Here is a 22,958-nt window from a genome sequence, read left to right on the forward strand (position 1 = left end):
TATATGCCTTTTTTTCTGAACACATAATGACCATAAACAGCTTCATTTTTTCCTAAGACATTCTTAGATTGACATAATTCCTGTTGTTGACAAAACATTACACGTTTTGGAGTGTACCTAGTTGAGAGATAAAATTAAATGAAGCATACAACTGAAATTCATTAGTTCTTAGTTAATTATGGCTCAGTACTTTCTTCCAATCAGAGAAAAGTCACTTGTAAACTAAAAAAATATCCATTTTGAGTTTGTGCTTTGGAAAGTCTGTGCTTGCTTTGACAACAGCCTGACTGGAGGATACAGTGTAGATGGATCCATACTTTTCTCAGAGGTGCTCAGTGCTATCATGGGAGGTAAAGGACATAAGCTGTGCCATGGAAAATTCTGGTTAGATATTAACATAAAAATTGCGCCACACGGGTCATTAAATATCAAAAGATATTGCCCAAAGAGGTTGTGCAATTTTTTGCTGGAAGTGTTCAAGTGCCCAATGTCCTGAGTTTACTCATCAAATCAGGCCTGTTTTGATCTGGTCATCTGACTGGCTGAGAGTTCCCTTCTGACATTATAGAATTATATGACTAAAAATGATAAAACAGAGGTAAATTAAGAAAAGGCTAAATCCTTTTGGGCCTACTTAGATCTTGACTTATTCTCCTTTCTCCCTCTTTACCCAGTCAGATTTTTCAGTAAAGTAAATGTAAATGTATACATTTACAATGGTGTCAGTACTTTTAAAAAACCTAATTTGTTTGAAGCAAATTTATATAATGCCCTACACATAAAGATAAACCTATCTCTTACTATGGCTCCTTTAAATTCTTCATTGCAGTTCTTTGGGAAGCCTTGTACCATCCCCATGACAAACACCACAGTACCTTGTACAAAACGCATTAATTTGTTGTGAAAATTGCACATAAAAGTACAAACTGTAAAAGAAAGAAAGCCTGAGGGTCTCACAGACCAGCAGTAGACTCTTAAATGGAATTGGATAAGACATTAGAGTAAAATAAATCAGAAAGAGGTATTTATGACACCAATTACAATAAAAAGTTTGATCTAAGTTACTGATTTTACAATAATTTGCAGATACTTTGTGGATCAAAATATTTATGCAAGAAGCAACATCTGGGCTACAAGGAAAAATTAAATAAACATACATATCAGCAAGCAGCATTGAGAACACTGTTTTGCTTCTTAGTTACACATTTTAACTATCAGAATTACCGTGTGGAATTGTGGTCTGGAATGGTCTGTTAGGGTTTTTCAGATTCCATAGGGTCAAGCTGCCATCAGAGTGACTACACATAAACTGCTTCCCTTCATGATGCCAAGCAACAGAATGAATAGCCTACAGAAATGAAAGAAGAACTTGAGAATGGAATACAGTGTTTACACTATTGATAGTTTCATGTATGACTTTAGATTATATTGTTCTAATGGTATATCAAGAGTTGGACAGCTCCTGTTTGTCTGAAGTCCATTACCATCACTTTTACCAACAGATGGCTGTAATCCACATTTCATCATCAAGGCTAATGTAGCACAGTAATGTAAGAAAGCCTGTACTGAATCAGGCCAAAACTGAAGGAAAAGGGTATTAAGGTAAAAAAAGTAAGAACAAGGGTCATACAATACAGTTATAATATGTCTGATAGGTCTCCTTAGAAGTATTTAATCTGGTAAATTTACAGGTAATTCTATGTAAAAATCTTTACAGGTACCACACACAGAGTCTTCCTCAGAGGAAGTAAAACACTGTTCTTGGATAATTTCCACATGCATTCTCACATACTTCAGCTGCAGAGCAAGTCCACAGAAATCTGGGATGTTTAATGTCAAAACCAAAACACTAAAAAATCCAGGGCTGTTTCACTGGTATAGAAAATTACCAAAACAATGATGCAAGATAGTTTTGGAAGAGATAGTGAGTCAGAGGAGAGGAATATCACACTCCTTTGTGCATGCTACAAGAACTACATGATGAATGTTATGTACACCATTCTTAGTATTTTGTGCATAATTAGTGGAACTGAAAATATCCATAGTTACATCAAACCATTGGAAAGGATAATGGGGTGAGTCCTTCAATTTCCCTGATATGTGCTGGAAACTAACAAAAGCCATATTGTGACAAAACATTCATTCTGTACCACAGTTCCTCACACACTCCTCACAGAAGCACAAACTCACAGAATTCTCCCTTGAATCCATATCCCTTCCAGAAATGTTCACTGCTAAATAGTAAAAAACACAACATAATTTTATGTAAATGTAAATAAAAGAGACCTATTTTTGAATGCAGCTTAATAAATTCCCAGGGTTTTTTCTACCTAGGAAATGCTAAGGCCTTGCATGCACTTAAAATTGCATATAGACATTTACCTGATTTATTCAAATGACTTAACATCATGCCTGGGTATTCATAAGTCAGCACTGCAGCTCTTCATATGAATTTTGCTTAGGTGCTACTGGCCAGTATTTTAAACTCCCTGTTGGTTTTCCTCTTTTAATCATTATATTGATTGTTATGGTTGGGTACAGCTCATGGTCTGGAGAGAGTATCAGAAGAAATCAAGCAAAGGGCCACGACCCTTTACCAAAGCTTTACTCAGCTCCTGGGGCTGGACAGCAAAGCCACAAATGAGATTGCATTAAGATGACCCAGATGTTTTAACAGCAATCCAACATGCCTTGTATATCAATGCTTGATTAACACTAAACTACTAAAATAGTCATGTCAGAAAGGACACAAAAAACAGAGCTGAAAAAAATTGGACTCTAGGTATTTATTTTTTGGTGACATAAGGGGTATCACCCAAACTTCTACCTTCCAGAGAGGGAGTTGGTACGCAATTCCTCTTAAATAACCAGAAGAAACTGAACTATAACTGCAGTAACAAAAGACAACTCAGAAAGATGGTTCATGCAGAGTCCAGTGTTGCTGCCCTCAGGTAGAATAACCTTAGCTCTGTGGGGAGCACTGCTTCACTTACACTGAATACATGTCTATCCTCATGCAAATTAATTCTGACATGACCTCATTCATGCTTGCTATCATGCCAAATTTGAATCTGGTTTTGATGTGTTGTCACACTTAGAAACATTTCACATGGTTACAGTCACTGACTGTGTCTGAGCAGAAGCTACCAACTAGCTAAAACCTGTACTGAGCTGCTTGTTAAACTGCCTCTCTGTGACCAGGTACCACCTGCCAGCATAAAACTCCCATGGAGCAGAGTTGAGATGGGATGATCCTGGCATAGCCAGCCGGCATAGCAGCAACTCAAACGGACCTGTTAGACTTTGCCACAAAATGGGCAAGAAGAACAGAAATGCTTTTGGAGGTCTCAGCTGCCAGTCACGAGTAATTCTGAAAGATGATCCTGAAAAAGTCCTGAATTTTCTCTCTGTTAGATTATGTCTAGCATTCAGATCCACTTCTTTAGCATCCAAACACAAAAGGAGCAGTTATTTGCTTAGAACAGGAGTTCCTCATGGTGGGTGGCTCATGTGAATGTTCACAGAGTGTAAGCACATAAAGCATCTCACTCCAGATTAGGTATGTTTCTCCTTCTGCAATACCCACAGCGGTTGCATACACATTCCATCTTCTCTCATACTCAGCTTGTACTAAAATTAAGCATGCCTAACACCATTTCAGTTCCTTCCCAACCACAAACCCTCACCACTGAGGGTCTGTAGTACCACTTTTAACCATATTTTGGAATGAGCAATGCTTGTCTCATCTTACTATTTGAATGCTAAAAATTATTTGTGTTCATAGTACTGCAGGACCATTAAAGCAAGGGTCACATCCAATTTGATACTTCCATAGTGGCACAGTGCTAGACAAAGATAGGGAGTTGTCATTTGGCATATGCCTCTGAGAACTCTGCATCTTCATTTTGGGATGTGTTCCAGTGCAAGATGACAACTCCTTCAGACAGCTCTGAATGGGGGTTGATGCAAACTTCTAAAGCCTGCACAGGAAGATGGCTGGATTTTGGGTTTGACAACTATCAGTAACAACTTGAGAACCATTTGAAAGATCTGTCTTGTTTATGTGCTGTCTTTTTATACCACTCGATGGAAATAAACTTTTGCAGGAAATTATAAAAGAGCTTGGAAGGAAAGCCTTTTATAGAAGGCAATGTGTAGGAGCATTGATTGGAAGGACCTCAATATCTCATGCATATCACCATTGAGAAGATGAAAATCATAATGATAGTAAGAAAAGTGAGGGTGAATTAATTTAATTCAGAACTCATGCAAAGAGGCACTTTTGTACTCAATGAAGATACAGAACACTTACAGGAATTTATCTGAGACTTAACAGATAGCCTGCAACTGGAACTGTTCTGGCTCAGTGCCAGAGAGATTGGTCAGACATCATAGGGCACAGAGGCCTCCCATCAGTTCAGATAGCATGGTGAAGGGAACAATGACTTCTGCACTGTGATCTTTGGTGGCCAACCCATAACATGAGGCTTAGGCTTGATAATTTGGACTGCTGCAAAATACCAAGTGGCACATGTAACCCAGGATTTTAAAAATATCCCTTTTTAGTGGCTCCCTAGGGGTAGTGGCTTCCCTGAGGGAATTCTAGCAGGTCTGGAACATTATGAACATGGAGCCTGAAAGTCTGGAATAAAGTAAAATGGCTAGTCACAAAATCCTTTTAAAAACAAAATAAGAATCTTGCCATTATTTCAGTATGTAAGAAGCTAGAACAAGTTGCACAAAGTGGAGGAATGATATAGCAAATAACCACTGAGGAAGAAAGCATGGGACTGATTAAAAGGCAAAAAAAGTTCCTGAGAACAATATTGAAAAAATGTGGAACAACTAAATTCTAAATTGTATGAGGAATTTTCAACAACCAACCACTCTGTCTCAAAATGAAAAAAAAAAAAAAGGGGAACCAGCATTAAGAAGATCCTGCTTCATGTAGTCGCATTCTGAGTACAAGGGAGGACAGTGAGTGAACAGACATCCCCACCCCCACCCTTCCTGAGGAGACCTGTAAAAGGAAGAAGTTGTTCAGCCTTAAGTAATAGAAGGGGTGCAATTTCACAAGTGTTTGCGCAAGCAGACTGTCACTGAGAGACAATTCAGTGGGCATGTCTTGAGGCTTAAGTGCTGGCCTGTTCAAACTTGTCCTTCGGAACATTTGCTATGTTGATGCTCAGAAACTTAACCTTGAAGCTCAGAGTAGCTTTAATGTGTCTCTGACAGCAGGTCTGAAAGAGTACAGGGTCCACATGTATTCAGATTGCTTTTTAGAGGGGAAATAAATGTGTATACACTCCTTATACATAGCAAGGTGACAAGATGAAGAAGGAAAGAGAACTACAAAAAACCAATTACTGCCAGGATCACTTTAAAGAAAATGTCCTTTTCTACCTTTAGCCTAGCTGCATTCACGTTCATCCATGCTGGATTTTAGAGGACTGGCAGAACAAAGAATATTCTTTCCTAGGGCTAGTGCTAAAATCATAATAACTAGGAATATATCTATTTCTCAAGCAGCTTGATTATTGATAAAGAACCGCATCTGTGGTTAACACAGGCTGCTTACAAATGACAAGAGACAATTTGTGATAACTATGGCAATATCATTTTGAAAACTGTTTAATCAGATCTTAAATACTAGGCAATATCAACTGCTGTACAAGGCAATTCATCTTCCAATATAATGAATGTTCTAGATATACCCAGTAGAGATTATTATGTAATTCCTATTGTAGCTATATCTCAGGTCAGCTCATTGCTAGACTCTGTTCAACTGAGTATCCCCACAGAGAAGTTGATGAACTTGTCAGGATCAAGGGGAGGACATTCTGTGTCATAGTACACTCATGAGAGCTTAAAGCATCAGAACTAGAGATTTCAGACTTTGATTTCTATTGTCAGTAATTTGCCCAAAAAGCATAGCACAAACGGTATTTCCAGAACCAGCAATGCCTTTAGATAAACATCCATCTGCTTGGTAAGACATATGGCAAACTGCTGAATAATGGCTTTGCTGAATTAATGGAAATTGCTTACCTCATCATAATAAGCTCTCAGATCGGCTCTTTTAGATCGCAAGTCCCAGAACACGATGGTCCCATTTTCATAGCCTATCAACAGCTGGAGGAGGGAAAAAAACCACAATTACATTTTCTGATTCAAAAGGTACATATAAATATGGAATAATATAAAAAGAAATAACAAAGTGATGGCCAAGATTGTAATTTGCCCTACACATAATACCTTGCTTTCAAATTATCTTTCAGTAAAATTACTTCACATTGCTGACAATTTAAGATCTGACATGGAAAAGAAAAAGGGCTTTATACACCTTTTTTTCCCTTGGATGATTATGCACCTGGACAGTCTTCTCAATTGCATATCTGCTGAAAACCAAAGATGGTAGCATGTTCCTACCAGGTCTTACTTTCCCTCCCCTTCTTGGAGAAAAAAAATGTTTGACACCTAAGATACCACCTAAATAACTTCAAACCAAGAGAATCACCAGATTAAACTTTCATTCAGCTACTTATATTCCTTTTATTTATGTTTACTATTGCTTTAAAACAATATCTCAAGGACTCCTACAGCAGAGAATAAATTGCTTGCTTTCCAATAATTAAAATAAATTAACTGATACGTCAATTTTTACTTCTTATAGAACTGGGACTTCATATCATCATGCACACCAGAGAAATACCAGCAAAGATTTCTGAAAATATGAAAGAGAAGAAAAACAATAGTCAGGAGAAAAATAAGAATGAACACAATCATATCTCCTTGTCTCCACTCAGAAGAAGTGAAATATTGATCTGGTACTGTTGAGTTACTCTTCATTTGAACACAATTAATTTCAGATCTTATGGACAAGATCACATCTAGCTTATTTAGGTGTCCTGGAAACTGTTTCCCATAGAATCTGTCTTCTTAAGAACCTGTTCTGGACATGAAGACTGGAAATGGCTAAACTGGCAGACTCACATTTCTGTGATAGAATATTTTATAAAACTGGCAAAGATAGTTGCAGTTATTCATCATCTGTAAACAGATATATCACAAAATGCAGGCAAGGATTTATAGTTTCTATATAAAGAATTTGTGAAGAATAATGACAAGACATTCTCTTAGCTGGAGAAACCTTAACAGCACCTTTACTATCACTCACTTTGGCTTGCATGAGTCCTAAAAATGAAATTTGGCTGGGCTGCTAAACAAAACATCACTTTCTTTCCAAGTATAACTGATACATCAATACTGCTACAAAAGAGCCTGGGAATACTCTCAGTTCTACTGGATATGGTTCTTTTCATTGACAGGAGAGTATTCCTTTTGTGGAATCTCCTAGCTAATCTGGAAATTATTTATAGTTAATATATTTAATACCTGAATACGAACAATAACTACTTATGCTCCTGAAAAATATTCTCCTGAAAAAAATTCAAACTGCCCTGGAAAAATTCCAGAATATGTAGCATTTTTGCTCTGGATGGCTCCATATGGGATTTTGTGTCAGAATCAGAAAGCATGCAGCTAACTGGATAGCTCTTATGTCAGGATGCCATATGGTATTCTGGGATAATGGGCTGCCATTGACACAGTGAACAAGGAGGGTCTTACTGCAGATGCTTGCACTGTTGGTATAGCAATCCCAAATGGAAGCTATTTGTATATCCAGGAGTTAGTGATGCTCATAGCAGGTCACTTGACTTGGTGCAGGTCTGTGCAGTGCTGTGCTGCACACAGCACTTGGCTTTCAGGCCTGCACATATTTCTTGGCCACAGGGTAAAAACTTAGCTGCTATTTCTAAAGGACCTTGTAGGCCTCCCCCACTTGATAAAGGTAAGGGCAGTACCTTTGTGCCCTTATCTTAATGTAAGGCAGCATGTCTCATGTGAACATCCTTTTGCTTGACTGTGGAAATGGATATGTCGCTTTTAAAAAAAAGATATTTTGGGATCTCCAAAGACCAAAATGTTGGCAAGCGCCTCTTCATAGAGGATAGTGTCATGCCCTTATTGGAGGTTCATCCCATGCTACACAGCTTGGGCTTCCCACGCTCCTTTTTGTATTCACTCCAATAAATAGTATTTTAGTAAGTTATGGAGTCTGTGTGCCCTCCTTACTGTCATCACAACAAGCACTTGCACCTGGGCATTACACTGGGTACCAAACCAGTCACATTCAGTTTATATCTACCAATATTCTTTTCACCTCAGCTTTTGTACAAATATATTCAGAAAAGGGAAGGAATTGAAAAGCATTTAGTATGTGGCCCTGTTTCTTAATATGCCTTTCTTCCCTGGGGAAGCAGGCTTGCCTTTTGCTTTTTATCCCTCTCTTTTGCAAAGATATCATGCTCCCGGTAATTTCTAAAAGGTTAAATACCTTTTATCAGAGGCTGCATTTCACCTGAACTATTGCTGAAATGCTTAATGCACAACTGCACTAAAGAATTGCAAGTTACAAAGTATGATTTCAGGGAAGAAATTGAAAGGCAAAGAGATTTGCTGCATAGTCAGGAATCTCTCTTTTTATTCAGACAGTAGTCATGCTGCTTTAGTACTAAAACTGTGGTACAGCACTGAAGCCAGCTTGGGTGAATGGGATTAGTCTCATTGCCAGGATATTTGTGATGCTCTGGATTCTCATCTGTCTGAACCATAAGAAACTCAAACATTCCCACTCCTCTTGGTCATAGTGATCACTTGGGAGATCTATAAGACAAGCTCTATTTCTGTAATAGAAGTAAAAAGCAAAACATCCATAACTGAAGTTGGAGAGGAAAACCTAGACAAAGAAAAACAATATCTGTAAAAAGAGTCGAGGATGGAGAAAACTCCAAACATGTATCTTGCCTTTCATGGCACTTCATTTAATTACTCATGCCTAATTAGGTTACAAAAAAGGCAGAACATAGGACAGAATTTGGAGAGAGAAGTCCTGGCAAGATCTTCCTTTAGAGGAGTTGTTTCACATTTTGACTTAAATCGTTCTTCATCAAATGCTTTTGATGATGGGAGGAAATTTCTTTTTCACAGTCGGCTAATTACATTCTGGTACATGACAGCAAGCCCCTTCCTTGTCCTGGTAACACAAAACAGCTGGAGAAAAAATCCCAAACAAGCAAGCCTGCCAAACAGGCTTGCTGTTTTAGGTATTATTAGATCTCAGAACTCAGACTCAAAGATAGGAAGTTTAGCCCACCAGCTAATTGTAAATAACATTAAACCTTTACCTATTAAGCTTTCTCTGTTTGCTGGGAAACTGCAGATCATTGCAGTTAATGTCTTTTCCTTTGTCAGCAAGAAAAATCATGTTTGCTACAGATCTGCCACTTATAAATGTCTGTGCACTCCAGTCTGTCCCTAATGTACACTTATTAATTGATTTGGCAGACACAGTTCTATTTCATGAACCTAATCACTTGGTCCCTGAATTGTTCTTCAGTGACACATTAAATGCCTAAATTCTCTTTGATGTTTGTCTTCCAGCCATAGCTTGTTAGATTCATAAAAGAGACTTGTCTCCAAAGCCTACCTAGATAGCTTGCCTGGAAGCCACTCTGGAGAAGTTTTGAATGGCAGAAGTCATCCTGAATTGCATTCACTCTTTTGGCACAAGGAACCCCATCACCAGTCAATGAAATGAACTGGAACTTTTAGGAATTCAAAGGATCTTAATGAAAAAGGTGAAGAAACCTCCCTGGCTTTCAAATAGAGCTCTTATGATTGTCCTAGAATTTGAAAGGTCTGACTATATTTCAGGACTCTGAACCACTCATCGTTCACAGAAGAAATACTTATTTACTTCAGCAAAACTGTCCCAGGTCTATAACCAACTTTGTAATACCCCAGGGAAGGCTATACTACTGGACTCTTGGCAAAGTACTTGTAGAGCAGTAGTCTTGTAAAGGACAAGAACATCTGCATTTTGAGTAATGATTATGACTGATTTGTACCTACTATTAAAAAATTCCTGAAACATATGCAAAGAACACTTCCTATCTCCTGCCTATCATGATGTGATGTGTGGAGTCTGACTTCTGCCTCCAATACATTTTGGTGGTCTTTGGTTAGCTTGGAGCTGTGGAGATTAGCAAAGTATGTGGAACTATCATCAAACAGCTCTTTTATCTAAGAATAACTCTGCTAAATTAGATAAAAGTCTACCTATGACAGTATCTTGTACTGAAATGGCCAAGAGCAAATACTAAATAATATGGGAAGAAGACAAGTGTTTGCAACATTCACACATATTCTCTCAGTCTAAGTAATTTTCTCATTCAAGTATAGCCATCTCCTCAACTATACATGGTCCTGTTTAACCTCATCTTTAAGAACCTTTTAGGAGAATTCAGCAAATTTCATCAGTTACCTTCACATGGATTTCTTTTCTGTTAACTTTTCTAGTCTTCCTTGTGATCTGTACATTTTCAGCACACACAATAGCATTTGGAAAAAGTTTCATAGGTTCTACCCATTGCACATTTGAAAAAGTAGTGGACATTTCCAAAGTCTTGTTTGGAATCTGACCTGTCAGCCTAATTTGGTATCCTTTTAGTTTTTGTATTGAAAGATATTATGAGCTGTTTCCATCCTCTTAATATCAACTGTGATTTTTTCAAACTTGGAATCACAATCAGGTGTTTTCCATAGTGAATTTTCCTGTTTCACTAAGTTGTCTCTCATATAGAAAACCCAGTCCCTTCTCTGAATTGCTTTTAGCATTATGTTCATTTTAGACATAGAAGGACAAGTATTATACTCAGTAATCAGCAGACAGGTCAACAATGCATTTCTTTAATAGCTTTGCTTTGTTTTCTATTCGTCTCTGCATAATGCCTAATTTTGATTTTCTTTATTGTTTGCTACTGAGCATTGAGCTGACTGACATTTCCATTGAACTATCAACCATCACTCAAAGCTCTTAATACCAAACAGGAATCATCAGTTCACACCCATTGTTTTATATGTAAAGTCAGAAATATTTTGCCCTACATGTACCACTTGCCATCATTTACACTGAAATACTTAAAAAGACAGTATTTAACCTGCCATTTTACTGCTGAGTTTCCCAGCCTCCTAAAGTCCAGCAAACCAGGTGACATCACTACTTAGTCTATTTTCTAGGCTATATATGACCATGTTGAACAGTAAAAGTCCCAGGAGCTGCTTTTTCCCCCATTTTTTCCTCATTCTGAATAACGATTGATTTATTCTGCATTCTTAACTAAAGTTTAATGAGACTAAGTTGAAAAATGTAGTTTAATTTATTTCCCCACTGTTGACTTTTTTAAAACGTAGAATTGTCTATTGATTTAATGCTTGGATTTTCTCTTACACCTGTGTACCTTTTACTGATATCTTCCTGTAAACACAATCAATTCTACATTCTGCAAAACTGCAAGTATTTTGTTAGTACCAATTCATTCTTTACACCACTCTCAACCTATCAATGATATAAAGAGCTGTATTGAGATGGTTTTAGTATACCTTACATTTTCTACTACTGCTCCCCATAAATATTCAATGTTTGTTTTTCATAGGCATTTGTCTGAATTTGCTGTTGTTCTTTGAATGCTAGTACTTCATCAGTGCCCAGATGTCTCCCATGTGCCCTCTGAGCAACAAGCACTTGTATTCCCAAGCCAGTTCTCTTTTAACTCTCTTGCCTGGGTCCTTTTCGTCTTCTCCCTTTCTGCTGAAAAATATTTTTAGGTTTCTGTTTGGACACAGTGCATGGCATTCCTGTAAAAAATCTTCACTGACAAGACCATTTTTTTTAGTACCCTTTTTTCCTACACTATGTGCCTTAGGTAGCTCATCAGCAGCTTCTGTTGTGGTCGGCAAACGAGAATGATGTCTCATCAATAAACCTTTATTCTCATCAGGTATTTTGTCAGAGATAATTAAACTGGATTTCTTGATGGCTTCTTGTTTGAGGCTGCAACACTACACTTCAATATGCTTAATTACTTTATTTGATAGTATTCTAAATTGCTTGACCTATTGTGATTCTTCCAGAAAGGCTCAGAGATGCCAACCAAGTTGTTGGAGGGTTGGTTCACAAGTGCACTGTTTGTGTGTAGTTCCCCTTGCAATATGGGTAAGTCCAAGGACAAGTGATGCAAATGAAAATCAGATGCAGTCATCAGTGCTTTTCTAGATACCCATAATTCCAGCATAATATCCCCCATAGCAGCATCAGAAATTCAAACTGCTGCCAGTTTCTAACAACTGTTAGCTGTTATGTGAGGCACACTGTCAAACAGATACACCATTTGGAAGACGCAGTACTTTATAAATACACACTGAAATGCAATTAATAAAAATTATCAAAACCAGTGAGAGAATTAAATACCCTTTCCACGCAGGCAAAATGCTCAAATATCAGTAGCAACACATTAAAAAAAAAAAAAAAGCTGTAATAGAATCAGAATTCTGTCAATCATATTTCATCTTTGAAAAACTACCATACAAAGAAAGCCAGCTCTGATTGTGCCTCCTGGTGGTATCAGTAACAACCCTAATGCTCTGACTGTATGTTTGGTTTCCACTTGTGCACAGTGAACAGAGTTGAGAATTGCAAACAGCAGCAAGTTCCAAACTTGGGTTATTATCATGATAATTCTCCTATAAGAAAAGATTTCCTATCTTATAAAAACTTATTATAATGCCTTCATAAGTGCATGTTTATTCAAGTACCAAAGTCATGATACAGCTTTTAGTCAACCTTAGTCAAGATTTTTTAAACAAAACCATTTACATGGCTATACATTTCAAGGTACATTGTCTTTGGCATACATTTCAAAGTACAGTATGTTGTCTTCATCACAAATGTTTATTCGGTAAATTTGTACAAAGATAATTTTTTTCTTAAGAACAGTAAAATAGTTAAAATTACTTGCAAACATACAAAGGAAGCAGATGATAAAATCAGTGAGTAAGCAAAAGGAAAGAGTAGCAAGGCAAATAAAGGCTATGAAATGCTGCAAAATTTTATACCATTGGTTGTACTCACTTTTCCCTCGTCTCTTGGGCTGTCACTTAAATGTACAACTGGGCCAGGGTGAGTCTTGGTGGACCTGCAATACAAAAATCAATTAAAATCTCTGAATGTTTTTTGTTGTAAGAAGAGCTAGATACCTCAGCTTCTAGGTGTGCTAACATGTACCTTCAATGGTTTAAAAATAATTGTAAAAAGCCTGACAGGGTAGTTATAGGTATCTTTTAACGTTCTCCTCTATTTCCTTTTTGCCATTAAAGGCAAAGATTCTCTTTTCTTAATGAATCCTTCCTTCATTTTTTTTCAAATCTCAGTATTCTTCCTATTACAGTAATTTTCCTCCTCTCTCATTCTTACAGCTTTTTTGCCTTTTCTGTTCTCTATTCCATCTCTTTCTGACCCTCTCTCCTTACTTGCTCCATTTGAAGGCTAATTTGCCAAAGATTTACAAAGTCTTCACTGGATTAATTTCAGATACTCATAGCATGACTCACCAAGTTCCTATGTCACTAAAGAAAGGGTTTCAGTAACCTCACCTACACTGCCCTGTCAGGAAGTGTTTTAGCATTACTTCAGCAGGGTTTCAGAAATGGAGCAACTTGCCTCTGTCTGATCTGTAAAGCCTTATCTCATCTTCAGACCAACTAACACAGTTACACCCACAATGCATGTTCAGTGGGGCTCCTCAGCCACAACACCCATCCTATGAGTCTTTGTAAACCTATAGAGAAATTAATTACTATCCTTGACATCCCCTCCCTTTTTGCAACATGTATCAACCACATCATATGCAACTTAGTATTGAGTTGTTAATGTCCAGCACCTGACAGAAAATGCAAATCATAGGAAACTGATTGGACAGATGGAGATTTTTCATCTTTTCTGACCTGACCTTCAGGCCCTGGCAGTCATAGAGAGCAAGAAGACAAGCACCAGTCCATACTGAATGCCTGCACAGAGGAGGCCCTTTCTCCCATCTATGTTCTGGGGTCAGAGTACATGTCCTTTGGAGTTCAGCTTAGGATCTGAACTTGCATGACTGGTCTTGGTTCACCAAATGTCATCAGGAAAAAAATATGGCAGAGATTGGCAGAACCCATAAAGTGAAGAGTTTATCTGGAAAGCATCTGTAAAATGACCTAAGCTCCAAGTTTTAAAACAATCTGCAAGAGAATTACAGAAACAAACCAAAACAAGCTTCTCCAGCTGAATTACTCAAAGGATTTTTCTAAAATAATGGCCTCTTCCTTTGGCTGAATACTGCACTGTAGCAAAACTGGCCTCTCTTCTATAGGTCAGACTCCAAATCAAGACTGAGAGTGGTCACAAAAATTCTCAGACAACTCAAGTATTAAGACACTGTGGACTGATCCATAGCCTCATAAGCTTCTCCTTCCCAGAACAGTATGCTCCAATTCTCTTAAAAGCATGCACACTCTTCTCTGGCCTCTATACTTTGCCTACCTTATGTTTTAAATATTTTAACTATTTAGTCAATGCACCAAATCTGAGTCAAAGCAGAGAGGCAAAGATCTGAGCTGAGGACAATGAAAAATTACTCCAGACATCCTGAACATGCAGCATGTTATTCTCCTACATGAGGTCTCCACCAGCAAGGATTCTGCAAGAGCATTTTGCAGCATATCCCATCACAGACATGAGATCAGCAGGAAAGCAGTGGACAGACAGTTTATACAGTGATATTCTATACAGACTGTCTTTGATGGTGCCAGCAACAAGTACCTATTTCTCCTGAGACATGGAACAAAGCCATTTTTACAGAGATACAGATAGCAGGAGATCTGGCTGTCATTCCTATACAAGCCAATTTACCAGAGGGGACCCCTCTGGCTGAGCTTCTTTTTCTGAGTAACCTGTACTGAAATAAAAATATCATTTGCACAACACCAGGCCTTGGAGCAGGCAGGGTAGGTAGGCAGTGACAGGGAACTGGGGAGCGAGATGAGGTTGTTGGCAAGCAGTGCTTAGACCTACACATATCTTGTACATCTGTCCTGAGGGAGTACATGTGACAGTTTGGGACAGTTTCAAGTGCTGTTTCTGACATAGATTCACCTGTCTGAACTGGTCAGAGTATTTTGATGGAAAGAACTAGGTCTGTTTGGAGTATATGCTGCCTATGCAGTGATGGGCAAAGGAGGAAGGGTGAGAACAAGAGGAAAAAACAAGATGAGAAGACACAGTATAAGAATTTTCACTTTTTAGCCAGATCACAGACAGACCACATAAGAGAGAGTAGAGGCAAATAAACATCAGATATGTTTCCCCAGAAGGCTGGGGACAAACAAAATGGTAGCAGAAGCACATGGAGGCTGACAAAGCACAATGGGTTAGGCAGCTATCCCAGGCCATTGAACCAACCAGGATGCACGGTTGGATGCTTTGCCATTCCAGTCGTGGTACATGACCAGGAATATTGGCAAAATCATGACAAATGGAGGGAGAAAGGAAAAAAGCATAGTGTCTTTCTAAGGTAAAGACTGATTCCATCTAGTCAGCTCTTTGTACCTACTAATTTTAAAAGTCAGGAACAGCTTAGATAAATCTGTGCAACCAGTTTCTTTGAAGGATACATACGACATTGCTTACCAAAGAATGCATCAATTTCTCTTTGGGTAGAAGCAAACTCTTACATGAGCTGTCCTCCACTCTTTAGGCTAAACATACTTTCATAGTATAGGAAAGCTCGTTGTTCCTCTGTAAATGGTACAAAACCCCTGTCTTTTACTACCAGTCTTATTTTTATCTTATATTCCTGCAGGGTGTAGCCTCAAATGTCCATGCTAAAAACTCAGCTGAAAGAGGAAACCTTCACTAATACAATACATTTTCCAATCTCCTCCATTTCCCTCTTGAATTCATTGTAGTTGGGGGATCCTGGGATTTACTGCACTGTATTAATATTGAAGGGTTTGGGTATTTTTTTTCTTAGGCACTTTTTGTTTCTTTTAGGAATATTGTAATTTAATTATTATGCACCTAGTTACTTCTTTAGTTTTGTTGAATAACAGCTTTATATATACTATCAGCAAAGTTGATACCAAAACCAGCATTATGTGTACTGAATGTATGAGATTTTATTTTTCCCCATTGTTTTTCCTCTATATTTGATATAAGTATGCTCTTAGTATTCATATTACCTTCTTGTTATTTTAATAATTTAGTTGTTTTGTATAATACCTGGCTTGCTCTGGCTTCTTCCTTTTTCTTTCACTTCTATTACATTTAAGACTGTCAGGTATGCCCCTCCATCACAAGACTCAACAAACCATTCTTTAGTTTTCATACACACATCATTGGTTTAGGAAAAATAAGGATTCAGGGGAAGGGGCTTTAGTTTTTGTCTTTGTTTCTCACCATTCTACTCTATTTTAACTGACAATAAATTAAATTAATTTTTTCCAAGTCAAGTCTGGTTTCTCCATTGACAGTAGCTGGTAAATGATCTTCCTGATTTTCCCATTATTAATGAACTTTTCCATCTTATTTTCTTTCCCTGTCCTGTTGAGGATGGGGAGTGAGAGAGCAGCTGGGTGGAGGTTTCCCAACCAGCCAGGATCCAACCTCCAATTTCCTTGATTGCTTAACAGAGGCCAGCTTTGTTTATACATAGGTAAGAGTGAGTAGAGAGCCTATTAAGTTTGGCAGTCATAACATGGCTTCTGTTAGGAAAGCAGAAAGGATCCTTTTTAAATAGTTGTATGTATTTAATGTGCCATCACAGATAAGATCGATAAGATCACACACAGGTGACAACAGATGTTCCTGAAGCTTTTTGGAGTGTCGAGCCTATTCCCTGGCAGTCCTCCTGCACTGCCTTTCCAGGGCTCCAAGAAACATTGATTTTTTTTATACACAGCAAGTAAAGTATTTGCATCAAAACTGATTCCTCTTTGGACTACATAATGAGGAATATTCACAAGATGCAGCAAGCATAAAGTTTGGTTTTGGATGAACATTCACAGTCCCATCTTGGGGGAGATGTTTGTGGGAGGATAAAGTAATACAAAATAATCCCAGTGCAGGTGGAGCAAGGAAGACAGCATTGCTGTGTGGGAAAGCATTGCAACTTCCTCAGTTCTGCAAAACCTTGTGCTCATTGATCTGAGCCTGCCTGATGGCTCGATACAGAAGGAGAGCCATGGTAAATCTTCTCTGGTTTGCTTCTCCTGAAGTGATGTTATCTCCCTCTGGGTACAGGACTGTGGCAAGGAACCCAAACCTTGTCCTTTGTGCCACACTAAGACCAGGAACTATCTGCCAAAGGCAGATCAGTGCCTCACTTCTTGCATCTCCTTGTCTCCTCAAGGAAGCTATGTATAAATAGAAATAACAACAATATCTTTTGGAGCCCTAGGGAAGTGCTGCTCATAAAAGGAGAGCAAGGCATCAGGCTGTACAGTCAATTTCTCATGAGGATAGACATCATGACTGCACTACATGCAGGATTAAACAAAGCAATTATTTAGTTAACTATATTATATCAAAAACATTATTTTATAGAACCCATGAAACACAATCAGAGCTACAGATAACAGTAATTACTGCCTTCATACAGTAAATTATACTGCATGGGGAAATGTCTACACACAAACTCTATTTTGCCTCAAGTTGTTTTCATATACATAAAATGTTCTGCTTCCCCTCATTGCTATTACAGTAAAGTTGCCAAGAAGGTTGGAGAGTTGGACACCGTCATTGTGGAACTGCTTACAAAGAAAAAACGTGCCATTGAATTATGTTAAATGCAAAAGCAGAGATCTGACAGCTCCTGGAAAGGACAAAGAGGTGCTGGAAAACCAACCAGATTTGAAGCTATTGTGAATAAAACACTCTACTGTTGATGACAGATATTTGTGTATAGGCATTCCTTCAAGCTGGCCTTGGGGAGCTGCATAAAAACTAACTAGATCCTATTCCTTGAGAAAGGGAAAAATAAAGAAGAATCAGCAGGTGAAAATAAGGCATAAGTGAAATAGTTGACCAGGGCATTTTTCATTTCCAAATAGCAGTCAGGGTACAGCTGAGAATGACTGAGAAAATAAAAGACACAAAAAGGATAAAACACAAATCCAAGACAATACTCAGCAGAAAGAAAAAAGAAAAAAAAGAAGGTCAAGTCTAAAAACTATCAGCAATGATTTGCAGTAAAAAATTTCTGAAATGAAAGCTAACTTCAACAGAGCAAGAAAAAAGTATGAGCTAACGATACAAAACTTTCAACATTTCATAGTCTTCGTTGACCTTTAAGCACAAAAAAACAGACTGCAGAATTGAAAAATGGAACCAAAGATTCCCATGACAGCTGTAGAGAACTAAAACTAGGCATTTGGTAAGAAGATACTGATACTTTTGAGTTGTTTTGCACTTCATCAAAAGTTGTTCCTGACAGCAGCAGGTATTAATTTACTTGGTGTATATTCATTTGGGGAAATGAGAGAGTGGTTATGCTGTAAGACATGACTCTTACTCAGAAGAACTGCACTGAAATTAAGACAGCAGTCACTGTAAAACAGTTTTCAAAAGACTTGTAAGGATGGAAGCTTTTATTTGATTATTTTATCCTAAAATTAGCAAACACCAAAAGAAGACTTAAGCAGTGGTAGAATCTGAACCCAGCAAAATGTGGAAAATACACAGATGATGTATTCCTCAATCATCCTGGGAGGTTTTATGCACTCTAAGAAATTAAGTGACTTAAATACTGTCATAAGAACTTCAAATACCAAGACAATCTTTAAAGCAGGTAAAAGTATGCTATGACAAAATAGAATCAAATCAAAACCATTTTCCTTTTGAAAGAAAAAATAGCCTGCACAGTTGGAGAAGTACTGTAATGATTTCTGAGAAGGATAAAAATCTGGTGTTAGAACATGATAGAAGCAGTTAGGAGAGGGGAAAAAGAAAGAAAACATCCTATTAGTCATTGTTATGAAGTTGAAGTTGACTGAATGTGCTGAAAAAACACGTGCATAGACAAATACTTCTTCCGTGTCAGTAGTCAGACATCAACCACAGTTCTGCCTTCCATTAAGGTGCAGTGGTCCAGGGTATTTAAGACCTTCTTTTCATTGGTAGAGCCATAGAGAAACTTAAGAGAATCAATAAGTTAGACACACTATTCATATGATGTGGATCAAAGCTGGGAGCTGGAGTAAGCAAGAATCAGTTCAACCTCAAGATGCAACTCTGAGTCTTAGACATCCTTGCTGAAATGTCCAGAAAAAGGAAGCCTTGAAAATTGTGCTTTCTTTATATTAATAACTTTCTCCATTTGGGTCTGCACACAGAGGGGGTAGCAGATTCTTCTAGACTGCTACTTCTCCTCCTTGTACTACTTTCCCTTACTGCTGTGGATCTACCGACTCTGAATTTCCATTTAAGGAAATGGGGATGGGCAAACAAAGGGCTAAGAAAGGAGATACCAAGTTATGGCTCTGTCATAGTTCCAGTCTACCCAATTCTTTGATCCCTCAAATCCCATAAATTTTGGCAAGTTTCAGTTATTCATTCATTAGACAGTGGGGTGTTAAAACTGGAATCTTACTGGGGGCTTATAATGCATGTTTTTCATTTTTGGAATTCAGAGGACACATATAAAGATCTTCTTCTCCTTTCCAACACTAGATGACTTTCCCAAATGTATGATCATGCTGTGAAAATTGATCTCATTGTAGTTGGAGTAAATGGAGACATGCTGGGCTCATTGACTATTTTTCTCTTCCAAAGCTGTTTCCAAACATTTGGAAGGAAAAGAGATAAACTGTTTGCTTATTAGGGAGTAGAAAACTAAACAGTATCATGAGCCTCAAACCCCTCTGGCAAAGGACTAGCTCTGATACATGACAGAGAAATTACAAGTGAAAAAGTTTTGATTTATTCATTCTTAGCTGAGAAGATTGCTTCTGTGTGGCCTGAAGTATTGATGATGCATGAGATGATAGGGCTGAGACAAGAATTGGTACCCATATGCTTGTGTTTTTTCTCAGCTCTGTTCAAGGACAGATCCACTGAGACACAGACAGTGCAGATAATTTAAGAGGGAAATTTTTCCTGTTACTTCCAGAATTGGTTACAACTCAGTTCTGAAAATAATCTAAAAAAGAAAAGAAAGAAAAAAAAAAAAAAAGAAAAGAAAATCTGTTTCCTTTGCATTATTATCTGTTCAGGCCTTAATTTCTAATTAACACTAGATTCTGTTTAAGCTCACTGAATGTTCTCTCCTAAGAGAAGACAATAGACACTTATGATGAAATATATATTGCAATCATATTTTTGACATGTATCTTCACTAGATGCTTCTGAATATGCCATAAAACCACTATCACTCAAAAAAATTATGCTCTAGAGATCTTTCAAATACAAAAGTAGACAAGAAAATCACAAAAAAAAGCCCTCTGCACCAAATGCCAACTTTGTAAGTAAAAGTAGCTGCGCAGGACAAGATGATCAGATTTCTTGCATCATTTGCAAAGTCTAAAAATGTTGCATCTAAACCTGTTTCCCCTTCAAGTCTTCAAACTACCAAGCCTTTTCACCTCAGTCTTTCACTGCAACAGAATCATTGTTACAAAAAAATTCTTGCAGGCATTTGATAGGCCTCACTGACTCAAACTATTTGGTTGTTTCTGACGATGAAGGTTACATGGAAAATTGATTAGAAGTAGATACAAATCAATGAAAAGTAAGAGGGGACAATTAAAAGAAAGAGAAGTTATGTTGGTAGACCTTCAGTTTCAGAAACTGGATGAAAATTGCATGAAGAGGGATGAACTCCTTCAGGCTTGTTAGAGCAGATGATACACAAGCTTGTCACACTTAAAATTCAATTTATAAACCCTCCATCTAAGCTGAGGACTTGAATACAGCAGCAGAGCAATGGCTTTTACTGGTCTTTTCTTGCCAATAAGCTTGAAAGACATATGATTGCAGCAAAGGTAATCCCCTTCCTTCCAAGCTTTATAGAGAATAGTAACATCTTCAAGCTCACTTCAGACTCTGAAATGTTATCACTGGCTCAGAATTCAACATAATGTTACGAGCACCATTGCCCCTTATATTGTTCATGGTAAGGCTGACGATTTTCCTGAATTTTACATACATATATTTTCCTATTTTGTTTCATCTTTGAAAGCACCTAATATCAACAGACCCTGTGAACTTATACACCCCAGAAAAACCTGATTTTACTATAAGCAAGAAGTTGGTCTTGAAAATTCTAGAGAAGCCTTACAACATGAATTATTTTATGATTCTATAATACTAAAATGTGAAAAATATGCAAAAATTATATGAAAATAATGTGGAGATTAAAAATATAATAAAATCAGAACATACCCATGGCCCAAAATAAAACTGCTCTTTCCACTATTTTTCTCAATATTATTCTAAAGGAAAGTCTACAATCATAAGTTCATCCTCATGAATTACATTTAAAGGTAATAACATTTCCTCTAAAAGCTAATCTACATTCCATTTTGCATGCAGGAAAGCAACAATACTGGAACAGACATCAGAGTTTATTACCAGAGAGCATTCAAATTACTTTACTGAGTCACCCAATTTCAACTTCAGAGGGACTGTAGCATTTATAAAAGTGGCTGCTGTGGCAAACATCACAATTATTCCCACCAGCCTCTTCCTCTAATACAGAGAAACTAATCTGGAGACACGTGATCCCCTGTCCACCTGCAAAAGATTGACAAGGACAACTTCCTCCACTCCATATCAAGGAGTACATGGTAAGATTGGATGGAAAGGATGGAGCTTTAGAGAAGCACACTGCTTACATGGATCAATGTATCCTTGTAAACTGGTAGAACTAGAAGCAATAATGAATGAATACCTCATTCAACACCTCTGTGCTCACCTGTCAACAAAACAGTACATGGCAAACTTGCTGTTTAGAAGAAGAACCCATTTTGGTAACCATGCAGCACCTCCAAGTACTTGAGGTGACAAAGTCTATGTTTATTCTGTTGTTATTACCTTTTACAACTTATGGAAAGAGAAAATTTTGAAATTCTAGATATTTTCCTGCATAGAAAATACAAAGAAGATAGTTAGGAGGGGCTGCTTGCTTCCTTGAAGGTTCTAGAGAGGGAGCATATTGCACAGCATCTAGCCTATGTCAACAAATCAGTTGTGAAGCTTGTTAGAAAGCAACCCTTATTTTCCATATAGAAAGAGGGGCATCATTCTACTCTACTTTCATGAAAAATGTTTGTTGTGACCCCTAAAATAATTTTAAAACATTTATCCAGAAGAATTTTGAAATAATTAGAAAGGGAAACTTGGTGGAAGGCTTCCAGTCCATAAAAAACTTTTGGATCTATTTCCTTATAGAATAGAAACATCATAATTTCTGGAGGAAAGAAAATTACAAGTGCACACAAAATGAAAACATGTTGTTCCCAAAAACTTAAAGACATATCTACTTAATGTAGTAAATGTAGACATTCTAAAATAGAGAAATTAAAAAGCCCTCCAATATGTCAATGTCACCAAAACAAAGTCAGAAACAGAAAAAAAATAGGATACTTTCCACCTGAATAACTCATCAAAATTATCATACTCTGGTGGAAACCATGTTTTCCAGCAGTACTTTTTTGCAGCCAAAACTACTAAACAGAGCCAAGCAGTCCCACAGGGGCAGAACAACCAAACATTCCAAAATTGAGAAATGGATGAAAGATTTACCAGCAGACTGAATCCTGATTACTATTTGAATCCTTGGTTTTATGTCCTTTGAAGGTAAACCTAGATTTTTACAACTGTGCCTATGAAGTTTGGTGAGGGCACAGAGGGAGAAAGAAAATGAGGCATCAGCTTAACCTGGGGGACAGAGTAATTAGTAATTAGTAATAATAATAGAGGGAAAAGAAAGGAAGGGATTTTTGAGAACTGGGGTTACACTGCA

At 37.6% G+C, this 22,958-nt stretch overlaps 1 protein-coding gene across 6 annotated transcripts in view; it reads right to left on the reverse strand.

The window, feature by feature from the left end:
- Nucleotides 1–22,958, reverse strand: part of STXBP5L (syntaxin binding protein 5L) — a 184,617-nt gene that overhangs the window by 71,484 nt on the left and 90,175 nt on the right. For all 6 annotated transcript variants that reach the window (XM_071433270.1, XM_071433268.1, XM_071433267.1 and 3 more), the window contains exons 6-8: nucleotides 13,034–13,097; nucleotides 6,049–6,132; nucleotides 1,225–1,348 (exon numbers count right to left, since the gene is read on the reverse strand). In XM_071433270.1, coding sequence (XP_071289371.1) covers nucleotides 1,225–1,348; nucleotides 6,049–6,132; nucleotides 13,034–13,097 — 272 coding nt within the window. The remainder of the gene's footprint in view (nucleotides 1–1,224; nucleotides 1,349–6,048; nucleotides 6,133–13,033; nucleotides 13,098–22,958) is intronic.

This window comes from Agelaius tricolor, unplaced genomic scaffold, assembly GCF_023055355.1.
Source record: "Agelaius tricolor isolate 1412-34295 unplaced genomic scaffold, bAgeTri1.0.p SCAF_9, whole genome shotgun sequence".
Lineage (NCBI taxonomy): Eukaryota > Metazoa > Chordata > Aves > Passeriformes > Icteridae > Agelaius > Agelaius tricolor.